Source organism: Cupressus sempervirens, chromosome 2 (genome assembly GCF_028749045.1).
Source record: "Cupressus sempervirens isolate cs-2001-9-10 chromosome 2, ASM2874904v1, whole genome shotgun sequence".
Classification (NCBI taxonomy): Eukaryota; Viridiplantae; Streptophyta; class Pinopsida; order Cupressales; family Cupressaceae; genus Cupressus; species Cupressus sempervirens.
This window is the reverse complement of record NC_143119.1, coordinates 76773997-76795509: the sequence shown is the minus strand read 5'-3', so window position 1 is coordinate 76795509 and position 21513 is coordinate 76773997. Positions and strand designations below refer to the sequence as shown.

Genomic DNA, 21513 nt, shown 5'->3' with positions numbered 1-21513 from the left:
ATGTTACAATGGAATCAACATTCAATAGGTACAATCACAATTATGTGCTAGTTTGATGATAGTAATCACTATTGCAATCTTCAACACATTTCTAGGTGTATATTGAGCAAAAAGATAGGAGATAAAGACATCAATTGAATATACAAAAAATAACTAACCAAACTTGTTGTGAGCAGAATTATTTTTGAAATGATAATTGATTGATATTCAATGAGTTAAAAAAAGCAAACAAGTGCTCCTTAAATAGAGATTACAAGGAAAGTTTCTAACACAAAAACGAAGGATAGAAAAGAAGCATTTTACATAAGAACAAACTACAAAAATAAAAGATCCTAATAGAATGACCATTATTGAGACATTACATAATTATTTTAACACTCGCCCTTGATGGTCATTCTATTATGCAGGAGCATCTTGGGTACTTTGGCAATCTTGCATCAACCAAAAAGATTTACTGTTCTTGTTCTTGTCAGTTGTTCGTGGAATAGCCCTTGTTGTTTGTGCTATTTCTTTCAATGCAGTTGGCTTCTCAATGTGGACCTAGCATGGATCTTTTTAATATGTTTGCAAAACCTAATTTGATCATATGCGAGAGTTATCCTTCTCTTTATTTATAACATATTTCCTAGCAGCTCAAATAAAGTGCGGGTTTGGCTTTGGTGAGGGTATTTGTGATATCACAGCTTTTCACGGCCTTGGGGATCTCTTCTTGGATCATGTTTGGACCCACCTTTGTCCTCGCGGATGCTATTTTGCTTAGTTGTTTAGTCTCTAATTTCTCCTTTTGGGACAAGACCTATTTTGTAGTAAACTGCCTAATAGGCTGACTTGTGGTCTTGTTGGCTATATAATTTGAGATGTAGGTTTAGGAAAGGTAGAAAAAAGTTGGATAGAAGGAAGATAATAAGAATTTGGCTCTATAAGCCTGAGCCTCTAAGCTTGCAGAATGTATTTTGAATACATATAGCTGCAACCAGGTATGCCTTATAACTGGCATGTATAAAGAAGATTGTCTCATCGTATCTGCATCGAGTTCAATATAATTTCTTATGGTTCCTCCTATATTGTTGGCTTTCGTGTGTAACTCTACCATGGGCAGCTTGGGATTGGCCTTTTGGTCATCCTATCTTGCGTCAGACGGTATCAAAGCGAAGGTTTCGTTCCTTGCAAAGTCTTGGGATCATGACGAACCCTGATTGGATTGATTGTAGGGTGGCAAATTTGATTCTGACCTATAACTTTCAAAGGTTTAAGATTCTTGCACGAACTATTGTCAAAATGGTTTGAGGTAGAGGAAATGCAGATAAAGCTATAATGGACATGTTGAGACAAATTACAGCTAGACTTGAAGCTGTTGAGATAGCACAGAGAAGAGTACATCTTGATGATGTTAGTGATAAAGAATAATTGGTCGCACCTAACCTTGAACCTGAAGAAGAACAAGAGGAAAGACTTTTTAGGGCATGGCTAGAGCGAATTCAAGACCAACTTTTAAACTTTCGACTTACTGTGTAAAGCATGATAATGATTCTTTGTTGGATTAAATTTCTGAGACTGAAAAGTATTTTGATTATGAAAGTATCCCTGAGGATAGAAAAGTGAGAATAGCAGCTACAAAGTTGAAGGGACATGCTTCTCTTTGGTGGGAACACTTGTAGACGAATAGACAAAGAAGAGGAAAAGAAAAGATCAAGGCTTGGATGAAGATGGTTGGTAAGTTGAAAAAGAAATTCCTTCCTACTAATTATCAAGTTGATTTGTTGAGAAGAATGCAAAACTTGAGACCGAAAGACATGATTGTGAAAGATTATACTGAGGAATTCTATAAGTTGGACATTAGATCTGGACATGTTGATGACGAGGTTGAAAAGGTTGCTAGATATTTGAATGGCTTGAAAACTTTTATAAAAGATGAGATCTGTTTTGTGAAAATGGAAGGTGTTGAAGAAGCATATTTGTATGCCTTGAAAGTTGAAGAAAAACTGGCAAAGAAACATGAGCGTAGACAAAGGACAAGATATGAAAGATTTCAGCGAAGTAGAGGAAGATCCTATGGAGAGAGTAGCAGGTCTGATAATACATCTAACAATAAAGGCAAATCAGAATGGAAAGAAGACAATACTAGAAAAGGAAGAGGTAACTATACTAGAAGTAATTCTTTTGCTTACGCTAGAAATAACAATATTGATAAAGGAGAGGACAGATCTTGGTTTAAAGGTACTTGTTGTAAGTGTGGAGAAGGCCATAAAGCCTCTTAATGTACATTTTCTAGTAAGAAGACAGGAAGCAATAGCAAAAAAGCTTTGATACAAGAAGAAACCATTGATGCGCCTAATGAACCTGAAAGGGGAGAGAACTTGATTAGAAGAACCTTGTGGAATGAACAAAGGAATGAGGAACCTCGTTTGAGGAAAAGTATTTTCAAAATCAAATATAAGATTGAAGGAAAATGTTGCAAAGTGAACATGGACAATGGTAGTTGTGATAATTTAGCATCTAAGGAGTTGGTATCTAAGTTAAACTTGCAGAGCTTGAGCAATCCTAACCCTTATCACATTGCATGGGTAAGGATGAACACAAACTACTCGAAAGTGAACAATGCCTTGTGAAATTCAAGATTGAGAATTACTTTGATAAAGTCTTGTGTGATATTATGCCTATGGATTGTTGTCATATTTTTTGGGGAAGACCTTGGCAATATGATAGGAAAACTTTGCTTGATGGTAGATTGAATCTATACTATTTGGGCTAATGGAAAGAAACAAGTATTGATTCCTTTGATTGAGAAACTTGAAGAGAATCATTGCACTACAGTTAGAATCTGTTTGGTTGATGGAAATCAAATTGTAAAAGACAAGATAAGATAAGATAAGATAATGATATTAATGTCCAACAAAAGACCAAAAAGAGGTCTATGGGACTGAAAGATTACAACAAAGCAGGGCTGAAGCCAGCAGGAGCACACAAAGGTGTCCGAAGAAAAGCAAAAACAACAAACAAATACAAGCAACAGAAAGCACTAGGAGTCTTTCTTGGGTGAGAAGAAATCAGTCATAGAATGATACACATGTCGATGCGTAGAGGTACTACACTGTCTCCGACCTGTCCCAGAAGAGTGTCGCTGGTGCCTATAAGCAAAACGGGATCTGACGCATCTAGAAAGATCACTAGGCCGAATAGAGCTAGAGGGCCTTTTCACACCACGCAAGGGGGATAAAGGTGTAAAAAAGGCAGTAATGAGCTGAGTAGATGAGTGCCAGTGTGGAAGTAGAGTCTGAATCATGTTATCCTGGAGCATAGTGGCCTCACGCAAATGCAGTGCAAGGCATCTCTGATCATAATAGCTGAAGAAATCATAGAGAGAGAAGCACTCTCTAAACAAACAAAAGAACCTCCCTCTGATCTCATAATAAATAGGGCATCGAAAAAGAAAGTGAGCCTCATCCTCCACCTTCCCTAAAGAATAGAACAAACAAGTCCGCCCCTCCCTATCAATATGATGATCCAACTGAGCCCGAAGACGGTGGGAACCAACTCTGAAAGAACCTAAAGAGATTCGCAGGGCATGAGACCGACGCCGTGAAAGATAGCTAGGTCGGGCAATAATCCCATCTGAGATCTCCAAAAAGTGTGTCGCATAAAACGACATCCGTGGGCGTAATCCACCAGGAGGGTTAACCAAGGTAGCAGTAATGTAACATCTATAAATATCAGGACGAACATGCTCATTCAACTCTTGCCGAGAAGGGAGAAGATGAGCAGGGGCATCCAAAGAAAACTGAAAGGGGGGGAGACGATCAATATCAATCCCAATCGAACTCAACAAAGAAGAGACTTGTGCATACCAACACCGCGCATGAGCACCAGACTCAGCAGCCGCCATGGAAACCGAAGAGCAATAAGCTAAATAGGAGTAACGATCACGGTCTCCAACCATATCAACAAACCCACGAAGGCGATGAAGAAACCAAACTAAGTCAAAAATGGCTGCAAGTCTGAAAGGATGAGCCCCGAACTCAGCAAGAATGATACCATGAGGAGTAGATCTATGACATCTGATAATGCGCCGCAAGAACAAAGTTTGGACCCGCTCAATCGAGGCCCAATCAGAGCTAAGGAGAGAAGGACCCCAAACCACAGAACCACAAAGAACAATAGGTCGAACAAGAGAATCTAGGAGAAATAGCTTAGACGAGGTACCTGAAAATGATGTCTGAAGCACTGTTTCTCAAGCAAAGCAAGAGAACCCATGCCCTTATTCACTCTGGGCTGGATAGCAGGTCTCATGCTAAAACGCAGTCCGGAAAACATAACACCTAGATACAAATAGGATGAAGTAATCTCAATCTCCTGGGCTCGAAATGTGAAGTGAAGATGAGAGGTCTTTAAACAATTAAAGACCATGATCTGAGTCTTACCCAAGTTAACCACCAGCTGTCTCTAATCACAAAATAAAGCCAATCTATCAAGAAGTCTCTGTAACCTGTCAGGAGAGGAAGCAAGGAGAACAATATCATCCGCAAAGAGAAGGATCGAGATCAGAACCTAATGAAGATAACAACCATCACCTGGGAGCGAATACTCCAAGAGGAAGTCCTCCAGCTCATCAATATATAACCCAAATAAAGTAGGAGAGAGAGGACAACCCTGCTTAACCCCAATAGTACAATGGATCGAATTTGAGAAGCCAACAAGAGTCCGAAATCTGCCGACCACAGTCTCATATAATCTCATAATAGCAATACGTAGCATCTCAGAAATACCGATCTCCCTAAGTCTCTCAAACCGAGCCACCCTAGGAACAAAATCAAAAGCTTTGCGAAGATCAACAAAGCAACAGTATACCTTTTCCGATCTGTGTCTGGCCTCCTCAATAATAGCCCGTAGCGTGAAGATGTGGTCCATAGTCTGATAATCCATCCAAAAGCCCGCCTGTCCTCTAGCCCTACAACCAATCCTGTCGAGCTCCGCTGATAGCATAGTATTAAGAGCAGTAGCATACAATTTGGCAAAAGTGTGCCCAATCATGATGGTTCTGTAGTTCCCCGGATCAAAGACAGGCCCAGTCTTGTGAATGGGATGAATCAAGTGCCTAGACCAGGAAGCCGAAAACCCAGTGTGAATCACTCTATTAAAAAGAATAGAGAGATAGGGACCCAGAACTGAGGCACCGAACTTGAAAAGCTCAACCTGAAAACCTTCCTCATCAGCAGCTCTACTACATTTCATGGATCTGATAGCCTCATAAATGTGGGAAGGGGTGAAAAGGCGAACGAAAGGAGGCGAGGGGGGGTGAATGGAAAGCTACCCAGGAATATCATAAAGAGCCATGGTATGCAACGCAAGGGAGTGAAAGTCAAGGGTGGAAGGCGGAGGGGGATGATGGGGGAAAAGAGTACGCCAAAAGAGTTGGGGATTGCTAACCAGTGTGGAACAAAGTGACTTACACTTTGAGGCAGTGAAGTTACGCTTCTTACTCCGAAGCAAGCGGAGATAAGACGAGCGAATTCTGGCCAAGTCAGTGGAGTGAGCCTCAAAAGCAGAGGGCATAGCACAATGAAAGGATTTGCAGTCTGAATCAAACCACTGGTACATGGGGCAAGTATTACGACGCTTGCTGCGAAGGAGCAAGGGAGGGCGATGAGGGATGGAAGGAGTGGCAAACTTAAGAATAGCCGATGCGAGTAAGTCAAACATGGGGGTGGCCTCGAACGAGTCAGAGAACCCCGAAGGGCTGAGGAGTTTGGAAAGATGAGCGGAGAAGAGCTCACAGTCACCATCAATGAAATGGAAGCAAATGGGCAAGTGAGCGGTAATAAAAGAATGATGAGGTGACATGAGTGAGGGCGCAGAAAAAGGGGAGAGGCTACAACGAATGCTAAGGAGAGAATGATCCGCAAGAGGAAGGCGCAAGATGGTGAAACTGTGAAAACACGGGATGAAGGAGGGATAGGCAAGAACATAATCCATGACACTAGCACCACCACCATGAGGCCAACAAGTGAAGATCTCAGAACCAGGGAAGCAAGAGAGGTCATTCAGGATCACCAAACCAGAAGACTCACAAAACCGCAACAAATGTCTACCATACACGGATAACGGCCCAAGAGCATCCTCAGAAAGTCTATGAAGCCCTAAAGAAGTAGGATCAATCTCGGTGGAGCACAAGGGGTTAGAGCGACGATCATAAAGTGGAGTCTGTAGTGCTTTGGTTCTCGCATTGAAATCCCCAAGAATAATAATGTCCCCTAAAGCAGTAAATTGAGAGATAGTCTCGCAAAGATCAATAAAAGAATCACCGTCATCGGTACCATGAATAGCATAGTGAGATACAGCCGGTGGAAAGTAGCAAGCAGCCAAGTAGATATCCCTTTGATGATAACACTTACGATCAATACGGACCCACATAAATCTGACAAACAAATTTGAGTGTACGATAGAAGTGCTACTGAAAACATCATCCTTAATCAAATAGGCCACACCCCCTAAACCCCGCACACCACCCGAAACACGAACCTCATCCCTAAAAATGGATAACCACTGGAAACCTGTGACACCTGGCAGAGGACGCACAGGACTCTCGTGAGTCTCTGATATGACAAGAATATCGGCAGAACCCACAGCATCAAGAAGAAGACCAGGTAAGAACCATAAAGATCCATTACCATTCCAGCAGTTAACAAGAAGGGAGCAAATGGGGGCCTCCCTCTTGTCCGACTGCTGGTGGGACCATCATTTGGCCTTGGGGGCCTGCCTCTTTTCCCAACCACTTGGGGGAGGAATCTCTAATAATAGCTCTCAGATCTCTGATAACAGCCCATTTACCATCCTGCCTAGCTTTAGCAACAATACCACGAGCATGTTTGAGCTCTGCAACCTGGGACTTTGTGAGATCTTCATCCAAGAAGATCTTCGAAGGAAGGGAAAACAACTTCCTCTTAGCACGGAGAGCCTGAAGCCTATCTGCAAGTGAAAAGAATCTGATAAAAAGGACCTCCCCCTATCCAAACCAACACCTATCCAACGTAATCTCAGTAAGACCAAGTTGATCGCAGAGGAAAGAGCGTCCCGCTGCGAGAGGATCATGGGTAGAGGGGAGTCCACGAACCCATAGATTGAGCTCACGGACCCGCCTCACACGCTCATCCTCAATCTTACCTTGCACCATTTTATCAATATTGGCCAGAGGTTGAGAAGTTGTGTTACTACAAAGAGAGGCCCATGTCTTGACTTTCTGTTCCGTATTAGAAATAAGAGAGGAGTGTTTAGCTGCTATGATGGATTGTTGTTCTTTAATGGCATCAAGACCCTCCAATTGTGTGATGATAGAACTGATATTAACTTGCAAACCTGCTGTCTCCTTAGCAAAAGTATCTGAGAAACATTGAAACCGAGCCGTATTAGAGGTGGTGACACCCTTAAGTTCGGAAATGGTAATACTAAGGGAGGAAACCTGTTCTCTCAACTGAACACTGTCGGATTCAAGTTTTGCAATTCTGTCACACAACCTCCTTTGGTAAGTGTTGATCTGCTGGCTCTGAGTTGAGTCTGATTCCATACAGTCTGCCATAACAGACAGGGAGCAGAATCGCGGCCAATTGCCGGTATTCTGGAAATGTGCGTTAATCCCTAGGATGACTAAGAAACAAGATGAACTTGAGCATGCAACTAAGGTTAGATCTTTATTGATTGAATTTCAAAATATTATCTTAGATAATGTACCTGATGAAGCACCACCTGTAAGAAAGTATTAGTCATTGTATGGCTTTAATACCTAGAGCTAGTTTGCCTAATAAAGTGCCACATAGACTAACACTTGCAGAGAATTAAGAACTGAATAGACAAATGCAATAATTCTTGAGAATGGTTTGATCAGAAAAAGTTTGAGTCTTTTTGCAATACCTGTTGTATTGAAACCTAAGAAGAATGGAGAACGAAGAATGTGCACTAATTCTAGAGCTATAAACAGAATAACAATTAAGTATAGATTTCCCTTGCCTAGAATGGATGACATAATGGCTTGTTTGAGTGGAGAAAAGTATTTTACAAAGATTGATTTGAAGAGTGAATACCATCAGATTAGAATCAAAGAACGAGATGAATGGAAGATTGCTTTTAATGAAGGCTTGTATGAGTGGTTGGTTATGCCTTTTGGTTTAACTAATGCACCTAGTACTTTTATGAAGTTGACAAATGAGGTTCTGAAGAAATTCTTGAGTAAGTTTGTGATTGTAATCTATAGTAAGACTAACGAGGAACAACTAATGCATATCAGACAAGTATTGCAGAGGTTGAAAGAGAAAAAGTTAATAAATCTAGAGAAATATTCTTTTATGGAAGAGGAACTTGTATATTTGAGTTTTGCAATTTTCTTGATGGCTTGAAGATAGATCTTGAGAAGGTTAAAACTATTATTGATTGGCCTACACCTAAAAGTGTTGGAGAAGTTAAGTTCCCATAGAAAGTTTATTAGAAATATCAATTCAATATGTAATGCGATGACAAAGACAATGAGAGGTGACAAAAGGGAATTCAAATGGACACATGAAGCAAATAGAAGCTTTTAAACATTGAAACAAAAGGTCACAGAATTGCCTGTAGATGCTTTACCTAATTTTAATAAAGTTTTTCAAGTTGATTGTGATGCTAGTGGAAGTGCAATTGCACTTGTTTTGAGTCAAGAAGGTAAGCCTATAGCTTTTTACAGTTAAAATTTGATGATACTATGAAGAAGTACTCAGTCTATGATGAAGAATTTTATGCAATTATTCAAGCTTTGAAGAAATGGAGACATTATTTGATGCCTAGAGAGTTTGTGTTGGACACTAATCAAAAAGATTTATAGTTTTTGGGAAGTCAAATAAGTTGAATCAAAGACATATGAAATGGGTTGAGTATATGCAGAAGTGTTCTTTCATGTTGAAGCATAGAAGTGGACAGTCAAACGAGGTTGCAAATGCTTTGAGTAGAAGAAGCTTGATGACATAAATGAGAGTTTAAGTGCTTAGATTTGAAAATTCTATATGAAATTAATTCTGATTTTTCAGAACCTTGGACAGCTTGTAAGAATCAAATAACTGATAAGCAAGATTTGTTGTTTAAAGGAATAAAGTTGTGTATACCAAGAGGGTCTATGAAAAAGAATGTTATTAAGGAGAAACATAGTGGTGGACTTGCAGGATAGTTTCAGGTTGACAAAATAGTGAAGTTGATTTTAAAAAGATACTTTTGGCCACAAATGTATAAGAATGTTCAGAAAATGGTGAAGAGTTGCAGAATTTGTCAAATTGCTAAGGAAACTAGTCAAAATGTTGCATTGTATACACCTTTACATGTTCCTAATAAACCTTGAGAAGATATCACTATGGAGTTTGCTCTTGGATTACCTAGAACTTTAAGAGGTAATGGTTCTATCTTTGTAGTGGTTGACAAATTTTCTAAGATGGCACATTTCATACCTTGTAAAAAGACATCACCTGTAGTACACATAGCAAACATATTTTTCAAAGAAATTGTGAGACTACATGGATTACCGAAGACTATTGTTTCAGACAGAGATAATAAGTTTACTGGTTACTTTTAATGAACACTTTGGAAGAAGTTCAATACTGAGCTTAAATTTAGTTCTATATTTCGTCCACAGACAAATGGACAAACCAAAGTTGTAAACAGAAGTTTGGGTAACTTGTTGACATGTTTGATTGGAGACAAACCTAATAATTGGTACTTGGTTTTGGCACAAGTAGAATTTGCATATAACAATTCAGTGAACAAAAGTACTAAGAACTAAACCCTAGAGGAACTACAGAGTTAAGGAGCTTGATATTTTGAGTTGAAACATAGTGCTGAAGTTGAAGAATTTGTGGACTTTATGAAAAATTTGCATGAAGAAGTGAACACTAATCTAAATAAGAGTAATCAAAACTATAAGGAAAGAGCAGATAAAAGGACAAGACATAAGACCTTTGAGGTTGGAGATGAAGCAGTGGTACATTTGAAGAAAAATAAATTTTGTGTTGGAACTTACAGTAAGCTGAAGATAAAGAAGTTTGGGCCTTGTAAGACCTTGAAGATGTCATATTCCCATTTTAAGCTAGAATTTTAATAATAATTAGATAATGCAATGTTATTAAATAAATAATGACAATAAAGTTATATTAAAACTAATATAGAAATATAAAACTAGAAAATAATTATTATTTAATTTTTATTATTAATGAAATAATATTTAGTATGATATTTTAAATAATTAAAAATAAATAAAATTCCAATGAGTAAATAAAGAAATAAAATTAAATACAAGAGACAATAGTGTAGAAAGTATGTTAACTTTCTAAATAGAATTTAATAATCAATAATAATAAACACAAATAAGTAAGTAAATAAATAATATAACATAGAATAATATAAATTAACTAAATCTAATGAAAGTCAAGAGATGTTTAACAACTAGACATGACTCCTTAAATTTAAGCTATAAAAGGGAGGAGAGTTTACTTTAGAGAGGGAAAAAAAAGAAGAAGAAGAGAGGAGTTCAAAAAGGAAAAATGGAAGAGGAAAGTAAAATGAAGAAAATAAGAAAATGACTTTCAGAAAAGGTATCAATGATATTGAAAGGATGTGAACCTTTGAAAGAGTCATAATTATGAATAGTTGCAACTCTTCAAAAATGTTGTGATTATAAAGTATTGGGACTTTTCCAAAGGATTTTATTTGTTAAGTGTTGTGACTTTTCGAAAGGATTATAACTATGAAGTGTTGTGACATTTCAAAGGATTTGTATTATGAAAGGTTGTGACTCTTGCAAAAGAAGAAACAAAAAAGTATATTTTGTTTTTTCCTTATAATTAGAATAAAATTTTAGAGAGTAAATATAGAGTTGAGATAAGTCTAGAAGGAATAATTCATTGAAGGGCTAAGGATAGAGCCACATGGACCAACAGAAGAAGGTAAACAAATTATATTTGTTAAATTATGTTTACGAATTTATTTATATTGATGAATCATACTTGTGGATAATATTGTGTTAACCTATGGGGTTAGCACCATGGATATTAATGAGACTTGAAGCATGGAGCATGTGAGATATTAAGAGCTCCATTGTTCGCCATGGCCAAGAATCAATGTGCCAAAATATTGTGATGTTGTCAATATATGCATGTCATTGGCCTTGGATAGAGGATGCTCATCCAAGAAGAATCTTAAGGGGTGCACTCCCAAGAAGGTAGCTATGAGCTAAGAAGCTCGATCTAGAGACATCCTTAAGGTTGGGGTTAAATTAGAGGGTAGAAGAATATAGCTAGTTGTGTTATTGTTGTGATTCTAACCATTATCTTGTAGGTATTACTTGTCCCAAACTAACCCTAATAGTGGGGACATTACAGAAGAAACATGAGAGTGGAAATGCTTTTGAAGTTGAATTGCCTAAGGATATGGGTATTTCACCTATTTTCAATATTTCAGACATCTTTGAGTATTATGACTATGATGAAGAGACATTTGATAAATCTGATTATCCTACAAAGAAGATATAAGGTATAGACAAAGTTTTGGCTACTAGAATCAGCAAAAGCACCAGAGGAAGAGATTACAAGAAATACTTAGTTCAATGGTAGAATAAACCAATCGAAGACAGTTCTTGGATACCTCAAGCTGAGTTGGATCTTTATGATACTTCTTCGAACATCAGGGCTTCTTGATGTGGACATCAGTCTTTTATTTACCCCAAATGTTAGATGCAAGAGCATCTTGGGTACTTTGGCAATCTTGCAACAACCAAAAATATTTATTGTTCTTGTTCCTGTCTGTTGTTTGTGACACGGTCCTTGTTTGGTTTATTTCTTTCTGCATAGTTGGCTTCTTAATGTGGACCTAGCATGGATCTTTTTCCTATGTTTGCGGAACCCAATTCCATCATATACAAAAGTTATCTTTCTCTTTGTTCGTAGCGTGCTTATTTCTTGGCAGCTAGAGTAATGTGCGGGTTTGGTTCGACAAGGTTATTTGTGATATCAAGGCTTTCCATAGCCTTGGGGATCTCTTCTTGGACTACGTGTGGACCTATCTTTGTCCCCGCAGATGTTGTTTTGCTTAATTATTTGGTCTCTGATTTCTCCTTTTGGGACAGGACCTATTTTGTAATAAACCGCCTGACAGGCCAACTTGTGGTCTTGTAAACTATATAATTTGAGATCTAGATTTAGGAAAGGTAGAATGAAGTTGGATAAAAGGAAGATAATAAGAATTTGGCTCTCTAAGCCCGATCACAAATTGTAATTTGGATGTATATGGCAGCAAACAGATAGGCCTTATGCCTAGCATGTATAAAGAAGATTGTCTCATCATATCTGCATTGAGTTCAAAATAATTTGTTGTAGTTCCTCCTATATTATTGGCTTTTGTGTGTAACTCTAGCAAGGGTAGCTTGTGATTGGCCTTTTGGTCATCCTGCCTTGCGTCATTCTACTAGTTACCCTACAAAATACTTGATATAATCTACAAGTCATCTGGTCACAAATATAGTTGCCCCTTCTCTTCAGAACATCATGCTACATGAGCTTACAATTAAGACCCTCCCTGACTCTACACAACTTTTGGATATGACAAAGTTTATCAAATTCCTTCTAACATGATTCCCTCCCACTATTCAGAGATGCAAAAATCAATATTAGTTGCTCAGAAAATTTCCAAAGAATCATCAAAACGAGCATCACAATATTGTGGAAAATGGGCAAAAACTTTATTTTGAAGAAAAACCAGAAACTCAAAAATCTGGAGAAATAGAACCACAATTTTTGTATTAAAAAAAATTACACAAAAAACCCTCTCATGATTCTTTTTGAAAATAAATAAAATCTAGAAATATAGGACAATCATTTTTAAGACAAAATCATGCAAAACCCTCCATATTTATTTTTTTGAATCGGAAAACCCTCCCTCCCTAATGTTTTGTAGAAAAACATCAGAAAACCCATTCATCCATGTTTTTCTATGGAAACAAATTAGCAAACCCTCCATCAATGATTTTTGCTAGGATGTTGGTTCAGGTTCAGCTTCTAGGGGTTGGTTACCCAATGCAGCAAAATTTTGAAAAGGGGTTTAGGTTTGCTAGTACAAAAACATGTAAATATTACATATATATACATATTTATGAAGCCCAAAAGCATGAGTTAAGATTAGAATGTCACATAGTATCATAAAAACATTTAAAGCAGCAAAAACATCATAAACTTGTAATCATAGCATCATGAAACATGATCATACCATCATAGCATCATATGCTTAAAGTTCTTGACATCAAAGATTCAACACTTTAAAATGTCAAGTGATAAATCATAACCAACAAGTTCAAGTATCATTATTTTAAGTTCAACTTACAGATTAGAAATTTATTGATATCATTCTTCATCTTCTTCTTCTTCATTGGCATTAGTTGATTCACAAACAAAGCTAAGGTGAATGCGATCAGATACACCAATAATATTTTTTGTGTCAAACTATTCAAATTCATCATGCGCAAGCCAAGAAGTGGACGCATCCAAGTCTAAAAGCTCTACATTTATATTGCACCTCTTTGTCTCCACTTCACTGTATTCTTTATTCTTGTGTGAGACAAGATGCAAATTGTAATGCATAAGTACCAAGTACTCTACTCTTTTATATTGCAATATATTGTGCTCTGCCCATCAATTTTGTCGATGACATTGTTTTGTTTGTGAATTGATATGTTTAGGGTTGACCTTGAATATTTCAATTTTGGGTTTTGGCATCGTCGATGGAAAAAGTTAGTTGGAAGGCCGACTTCATTTAAGGTGGTGGAAATTACCCGACTTGAAATTGTTATAAATTAATGATGATATCAAGTTTTCCTGTGGTTGACGAAGTTGCGATTGCAAAGTAAGTTTGTTTGATGCAAAAATTGAAGTGTTATCAGTATTGAAGAGGATATGTCACACAACAAGTGTCATAATCAAGTCATTTCATCTTTGGGTACATCTCAAGGCAAACTCTAATAGGTTTGCAAGTTGTGTATCTTAGCACCTACCCGAGTTGCAACTTTTAGTATCAATAGTCTCTCAATCTTTTGCAAATCTGCAAGTCTTCATCCACTGTTCTGAGTGCTAAAGTTATTGATTTAATCATAAAGTTTGTCCATAGTTTCTTTCGATATATTAAGTTAATATGCTTTCTTATTTGGAATGATTCTTCTGTGTCTTTTAATTCTGTTTTAGAAACTCTAATCTCTATTTACGGAGCTATTGCCTTCCTTTTTAACTCATCAAATATCATTTCATGGTAACGATGTCCATAGGCTAGTTTTTGTAGTTTCATGGTTGGAATTAGATTCCAAAATTTTTTAACGTGTAGATTTCTAAAATTATTTTAGAAATATTTAAAGTTTTTTTCTCCTCATTTTTAATAAAAGTTTAAGTTTTATTTTTAAAATATCAAATCTTTGTAGATTCTAAATCTCCTTTGTGGAAGTGTGTTGATATTGTAGAGCCGTTCCAAGAGGTGGTGCATTTCATTGGAAATGTCAAGGTTGTGATGTAGAAAGGAATAGTTTATATTATTGTGTGGTAGGCCATTTGTGTGGAATCTCTGAAAGAGGAGTCACAAAATGCCCTGGAAAAAAAATGTGCCTATACCAAATGAAATATTATTAAGATATATTGCAGAGCATGAGGCAACATTGGAGAGAGAAGCATGTAGATAAAATTGCTAGGCCTAAAAAGCTTTAAGAGAGTGGGTGAATCCAAAACTTTGAAGCTCTTCCTCAACAACTTTTACAACAAAAAGCATACAAAGGAAAATATCACATAGACACTAATCAAATAAAGTATTTACACAAATCGAACACATGACACGAATTTTTTTGTGGAAAACCTTGTTAGAGGGTGAAAACCACTTATGGAGTGATGCCCACAATGTTCCTCTAAAGTGCACTGACGAAATTTTTCCTATTAGGAGCCATACAAACACCCTTTTAAGGTATACCCAATTAAGAGTATTATTAGCCCAGTTAAAGGATAGTATCCAAGTCCTGTTAAGAACACCCTGCTAAGGGATTCCAAACTCCTCCTAGGAGCTACTTGGTTGAAGGATTTAATCTATAGATCCTATTAGAGGTCTTGCCCGCTCACTCAAGAGTGACCTCGCTAAATATTGTTAATTTTCCCGGATCTCCTGCAAATGTACTAAGCACTACCATTACATTTGGTATGTGTTTTCCAAATGGTAGCGACCTCTTATTTAGATTGAGAAAAAGTCATGAAAAGGGAATAGGACATGTCAATTCATTAATTAGATTATATATATATATATATATATATATATATATATATATATATATATATATATATATATATATATATCTCAAATATAATTTTATATAGATTTATCTAAGAAGCTACCAAACATCAACACTCCCTCTTAGCTAGGGAGGATAACACAAGACATATATTATACCCTTGGTAATATTAGGAATGACAAATTTTAAAGATATCTTTGATCAAAAGATATCCACCATTTTGATATCACATTTGATGTCACAAGTATTGGCCTTCAAAATATCAACATATGTTATTCACCAAATACTCTATGTAATGGTCTCCAGAATATCAACACTTGATATTCACCATGTACTCAATAAGGTAATGATCTATAGAATATCAACATATGATATTAACCAAATATGCTTTGAGTAATGGCCTCCAAAATGTCAAGATGCAAGATATTCACCAAGTATTGTGAGTAATGGTCTCTTGAACATCAAGTTATGTGATATTCACCAAGTACTCTGTGTAATGGCCTCTGGAACATCAATTTGCATTACATTCCCATATACTTAAAAAAAATATTTATAAGGTATGCGCACACGCATTCTCATAATGCTTACCATATAAACATCTACCATGCAAAGTATAATCTATTATGATATGCATATACATTGTAAGATATCCATCACAATAGAAAATTAAATTATTGTAAGATCGTCATCTTTCAATAACTTTTGCAAATAGAAGTGATGATCATTTGGAAGTCATCACTTCCTCATGATGTACACAAGGGGTAGGCCCATTGAATCATGCAATCATACGCATGATACCAAATGTTTACATGAAGTCAAAACTCCATTTCGTTTTGATACGATCAAGATCTTCAAGGATCAATTGAAACATATCTTCTATTCACTCCTTCAAACGAATGTGTCAGACTCCCTTTGAACATCAATCTTCTCAACTTCTTATCTAAACATGCCTTTGGCGAAATGTTAAACTCCCTCTAAATCTCAATCTCCCTCTAAGTCTAATATCAATCTTCCTTTCCCTAAAAGAAACATTCTCAAAAAAGATCAAGGCAAATAATTCTTATTGAAATAAATAATAATAAGAGAAACTAATATTTAATATTCCCCAATATTTATAATTATTACTCTATAGTGGGTCCACCTTAACCACATGTAATGTGGGTCATTAAACGACGTATGTATCTCCCACATAATGATTTCCTTTTACTGATTGCACCGAATCATATATTCTCCCCATAATATATCTCTATGAGCCATATTGGGTAGTGTCAATAATTATCATCAATAGCACCTCAAGATGTAAGTATACCAATCAGTCCAACAGACTGTTATTCTTCAAATACAATTATAAGTAATTAGCGATTTTGTTGCTCCAACTTCAATAATGTTCAGCAATGCATTCCCACCATCATCAATCTCTTAAACCTCATGCATCTCATCAAATAGGACCTATGTATTTCTCCCATCACACATTCAGAGAGTTGATTTAAGTTGCTTCTGTTAACTCGCAGTTTGAGATGCGGCATGTCAAGCCCAGCAGCGCATAATATCCACTAATAATGAGAGCAACACCCTTCTTAATCACTCTTTGTCTCATATGGCTCAGTTCTAGCTAATCTCAGGCATGTAACAGAGGTTGTTCTGAATACATTTGATCCTCTTCAGCTTGTTTGACCTGCCCTAGGTCTGTATAGCTCCTCCAAACAGATTTCACACTTTACACGAAGGTTCCTAGCAGACCCAGCGGTCCCAGACTTATAGAAATTGCAGATTATTACCAATATTTCAGTCCATACAAATTTTAGCTTCAGTCACTTACTCTTATTTCCAATCAATCCTTTCTGGCCAACTGCACAATGTCTAATAACAAGAATCACAAATTTTTTATATTTCCTTGAAGCTTCTTTGAAGATCCTTTTAATTGAATATGTTATTTTTCCCGACATGATTTCACAAACAGCCATCAGATAATAATCTTTGATCATTCCATGAACTCTCAAAAGCAAAGCATTGGAATAATAGATTGAACGTCTCATTTCACGGGAGAAGTAGATGCCATCCCCAAGTGTATTTCCAACACGTATGTATTCTGTCTTGATTAAACACCTTAATCCGTTCTTTTCACCTCTGTCAACTTGATCACAAATTGCAGGCATGGCAACGACTCATGTTTCTTGTGGATTAAGTACCGATGACAAGAGTCTTGTGGTATCTATATTTGTTGTTTTCTTACATTTGAACCTGCCTCTATACTAAGCATTGCCATTATATTTAATATGTGTTTTCCAATTGACAGCAACCTCTTATTTAAATGAGAATAAGCCCTGAAGAGACATGTCCCATGAATGGGACATGTCAATTCATTAATTAGATAATTAATATAATAAAATTTTAATCATTGTTATAAACTTCTATATATATATATATATATATGAATGATTTCTTTCAAGTTGGTTTTTTCAATTTTAATAGCTATCTGGACTTGTTTTCTTATGAACAAAAATTTGAAAGTTGTTTCGGAAAAGGAAGTCAAATAATAGCAAAACTCAACATAAAAAATTTTAAATGCCTTGAACATACACTTTCTTGATTTGTCAATACAAATATAATGGCAATTTCCATTACTGATTAAAATCACTCACTGGAGCAGAATTAAGCGTAGTCCTAATGGCTGCACCCTTGGAAGCCCTAGCCGGAGGGGACCTGGACTCTGCAGCAGTGGCAGCAAAACCATTGACACTTGTAGACGCTGCCGGTGCTGACGAGGCGGCGATTGCTGACTCACCGGGCTCTCTGACGTATCTGAGGCATTTGACGGCCTTGTGCAAGCGTTCTAGCCTGAAATTCTGCCCGTCAAAGAAAAGGACAGCGTCCAAGTCTTTGCAGTCCTCAACACTCCCCTGAAACGAACACTTAGGCTTTCCAGCCTGGTTATTATTAAACTCCACGGTAACCTTGTTCTCCTTGCTTTTCTGGAGGGATCCCGGCCTGGTTAAGTCAATAGAAGCAGGCTTGAATTCATCTGCACAGCCAAAAGATTGAAATCATATGATATTTGAAATTTTGGAAATTTATGGCTTGTAAAAGTATTGAATTTTGGAAATATAGGTTTTTGGAAGAATTGTCAGAAATTGGAGATGAATTTGGAGGAAAGGTAAGTTTAGATTTCTTACATCTAAGGGAGCAGAACTTGGTGTTGGAGTCAGCGGTGAGAGAAGAACCGAGCGTGAAAGGATACCATTTCTCGGGGTCTGGCGCCGTGTTAGGCTCCTTCGGAGCTTTCGCCATTATTTACAATTCACACGTTCACCACAAACTCGCTAATCCCTAGCGACAGAACTTCCTCAAAGCTTACAATTCCATAGACATAGAAATTCCTCAAACTTCCTATTCCATGGCCATAGAATTTCACAAGAAATTAAATTAGATCCACAAGGCTAAAAACTGGGAGTGAATTTCCAAAAGAAACTTTGAAATTCTAGGGCACTTGTATTTTTTTTTTAATTAATTCGACATCTAGATTGAAACTCGTGAATTTGGTTTTCCAATGAAGCTTTATAAAGTGCGAGAAAAATCTACTAAAAAATATGAGTCAATTTAAATTACAAGAAAATATAAGAAAATCAATATTAAACATAAATTTAACTTTTTTAATATTTAAAAAAATTGAATTTATTTTTATTACATATTTGCTAGTAAGACTTGGAATTTGGATGAGCTATGTTAGGGTTTGAACGGCTTTCTTTTGAAACTTTTCATTTTTATCGCGTATCATACTACATTTACTACGATAATTAGTTATAAGTTATAATGGTCTGGACCTTCTATGGCCCAACAGTTAATGATGGTGTTGGAGTTGTTATTGGCGCTAATGGCTCCTCCGAGTAAATGACCGCACAAGTTTGTTTCTTCTCTTGATATATTGTTTTCAATGCTAGGGATTTTGATTCTACATGTGCATGGCTCAAGCAAAAAACTCTAATAGGCTATTTTGTTGGTCATACTCCTTCTGAAAGCATGCTTAGAGAACGAGTTTCTACGGTCTAAACACCACAGGGTGTCCGCCTTGAGGGTGTTCAAAGCCTTACCAAGGGTTTTTTTTTTGTTTTGTTTCGGTAACCCTAGCTGGGCTTAACATGTGTTTTCATGTGGCCCTAGTCGGTTAGGTCTTGCCTTTTAGTTTTCTAGAGATGGTTTCAAGACTTTGTTGTCTCTAATGACCACAAGCTTAAAGTGTCGGTTTGGGTTGAGTTTCCTATGTTGTAATGTGGAGCCTAATCACACTCGGAGGTTTATTTGTCGTGGTTTCCCCCAAAATTATTTCTACAAGGGTTTGGGGTGGTGCCCCTTACGGGGTGCAAAAATGACCCTATTGTTGTAAAAGGCATCGACTACTATTTTTCTATTGGACGATTTATTTTAGCCCTAATTTTATAAGCGGCGAAAGCTTGTATAAAATTGCTTAGGGTTAGGGATTTCATAATGTATAGTGATATTGTAGCTTCTTGCGACGGTATTGAGTTGTAAGGGATTGTGGATTGTAATCACTAGATAATAATAATATTAGACTTGTTGGTAGACATAACCTAGGGATTGGGTGAACCATGTTAAATCCTTGTGTCTTGTGTTCTCATTTGTACATTTTATTATTTTTTGATATTGGTTATATCTACATGTAACTGTTATTTCTATTTGTGGTTGATCCTAACAAGTGGTATCAGAGCCAGACTGTAGTCATTTTTTTAGCAATCCTTTGCATGGATGTCTCATAATTGAGTGGGAGTCACGTGGTTGAGTGGGAGCAATGGTAGATGAGGGTAAGCTGAAGCTTGACAAGTTTAATGGGTAGAACTTTCAGTTATGGAAAATGCAAATGGAGGACTGTCTTTATCAAAAGGATTTATGAAAGTCATTGGAAGAAAAATTCAAGTAAGGAACTATGACAGATGAGACTGGGAGATTTTAACCAGAAAGACACTTGAAAGTATTTGATTGTGCTTGACACTATTAGTGACATTTAACATTACAAAAGCAAAGACAACGAAAGAGTTGATGCAAACCCTAGCGAAATTGTATGAAAAGCCCTCCACTTCAAATAAGGTATTTCTCACGAAGTGTTTATTTAATATGAAGATGGCAGAAAGTAGATCTATTGCAGATCATTGAAATGAGTTTAATACTGTTACTAGTTAGTTATCTTCTGTGAATGTCAATTTTTTATGAAGAAATTAGGGCTCTCTTGATTTTGTGTTCTTTACCTAAAAGTTGGAATGGGTTGGTAATGGTTGTGAGCAATTCTATTTCTAGATCTAATACCCTAAAATTTGATGATGTGATTGGTGTTAATCTAAGTGAGAAAACTCGTAGGAAAACTTCAAGTGGATCTACATCAAGAAGTGCTTTGAATGCATAAGCAAAGGCAAAACGACTGAGAGAAGAATCAATTCTAGAAATCATGGGAAATCAAGACGAAAGCCAAAGGGAAAGAGGTCTCAATCCATAGGACCAAGAGATTGTTATTGTAGTAAACTAGGGTATAAGAAGAAAGATTGTTGGACTCGAAAGAACAATGAAGGAGATAAACCAGAATGGAACAAGGAGACAAATGTGGTAAGCAACAAACTCGAAGACGATGCTTTGCTTCTTTTCTTTAGAAAGTGTTTTTGATTCTTAGGTTTCAGATTATGGAGCTTAATTCATGCTACACCCCATAGAGGTTATTTTATTGATTATGTCGAAGGGGATTTTGGGCTTGTTTATTTGAGGGATAATGAACCCTGTCAGATTGTTGGAAGGGGAAAAGTTAATTAAGTTACAGAATGAGAACCATTGGCTACTAAATGAGGTAAAACATGTTCCAAGGTTGAGTAGGAATTTAATTTCAACAAGGCAACTCGGATATGAGGCTTGTGTAGTTACTTTTAATGATAAAAAGTGGAAGGTTTCAAAAGGTTCCCTTGTAGTAGCAAAAGGTGTGAAAGTAGGCACCTTATATCTTTGTACAAGTCATATTGTTCCTTCTACTTTGATTGTTTCAGAGAAAAATGAATGTTCTAGAATAGTTGTTGTAGTTGAGTAGGGAGAACAAACAATTGTTGTAGATCTTGATACAAAACTATGGCACTACAAACTTGGGCACATGAGTGAGAAAGATATAAAAGTACTTCACCCAAAGAAAGTTTTACCTGGTCTGAGATGTGTCA

The 21513-nt window shown here is 36.8% G+C and overlaps 1 protein-coding gene across 1 annotated transcript in view; it reads right to left on the bottom strand.

Annotated features, from left to right (window-relative positions):
• LOC149571122 (RNA polymerase II transcription elongation factor) overlaps positions 1–18838 on the bottom strand; it is a 92109-nt gene extending 73271 nt beyond the window's left edge. The window contains exons 1-2 of the mRNA XM_089812683.1: positions 18484–18838; positions 17953–18332 (exon numbers count right to left, since the gene is read on the bottom strand). Coding sequence (XP_089668809.1) covers positions 17953–18332; positions 18484–18598 — 495 coding nt within the window. The 5' untranslated portion in view covers positions 18599–18838. The remainder of the gene's footprint in view (positions 1–17952; positions 18333–18483) is intronic.
• Positions 18839–21513: the final 2675 nt, after the last annotated feature.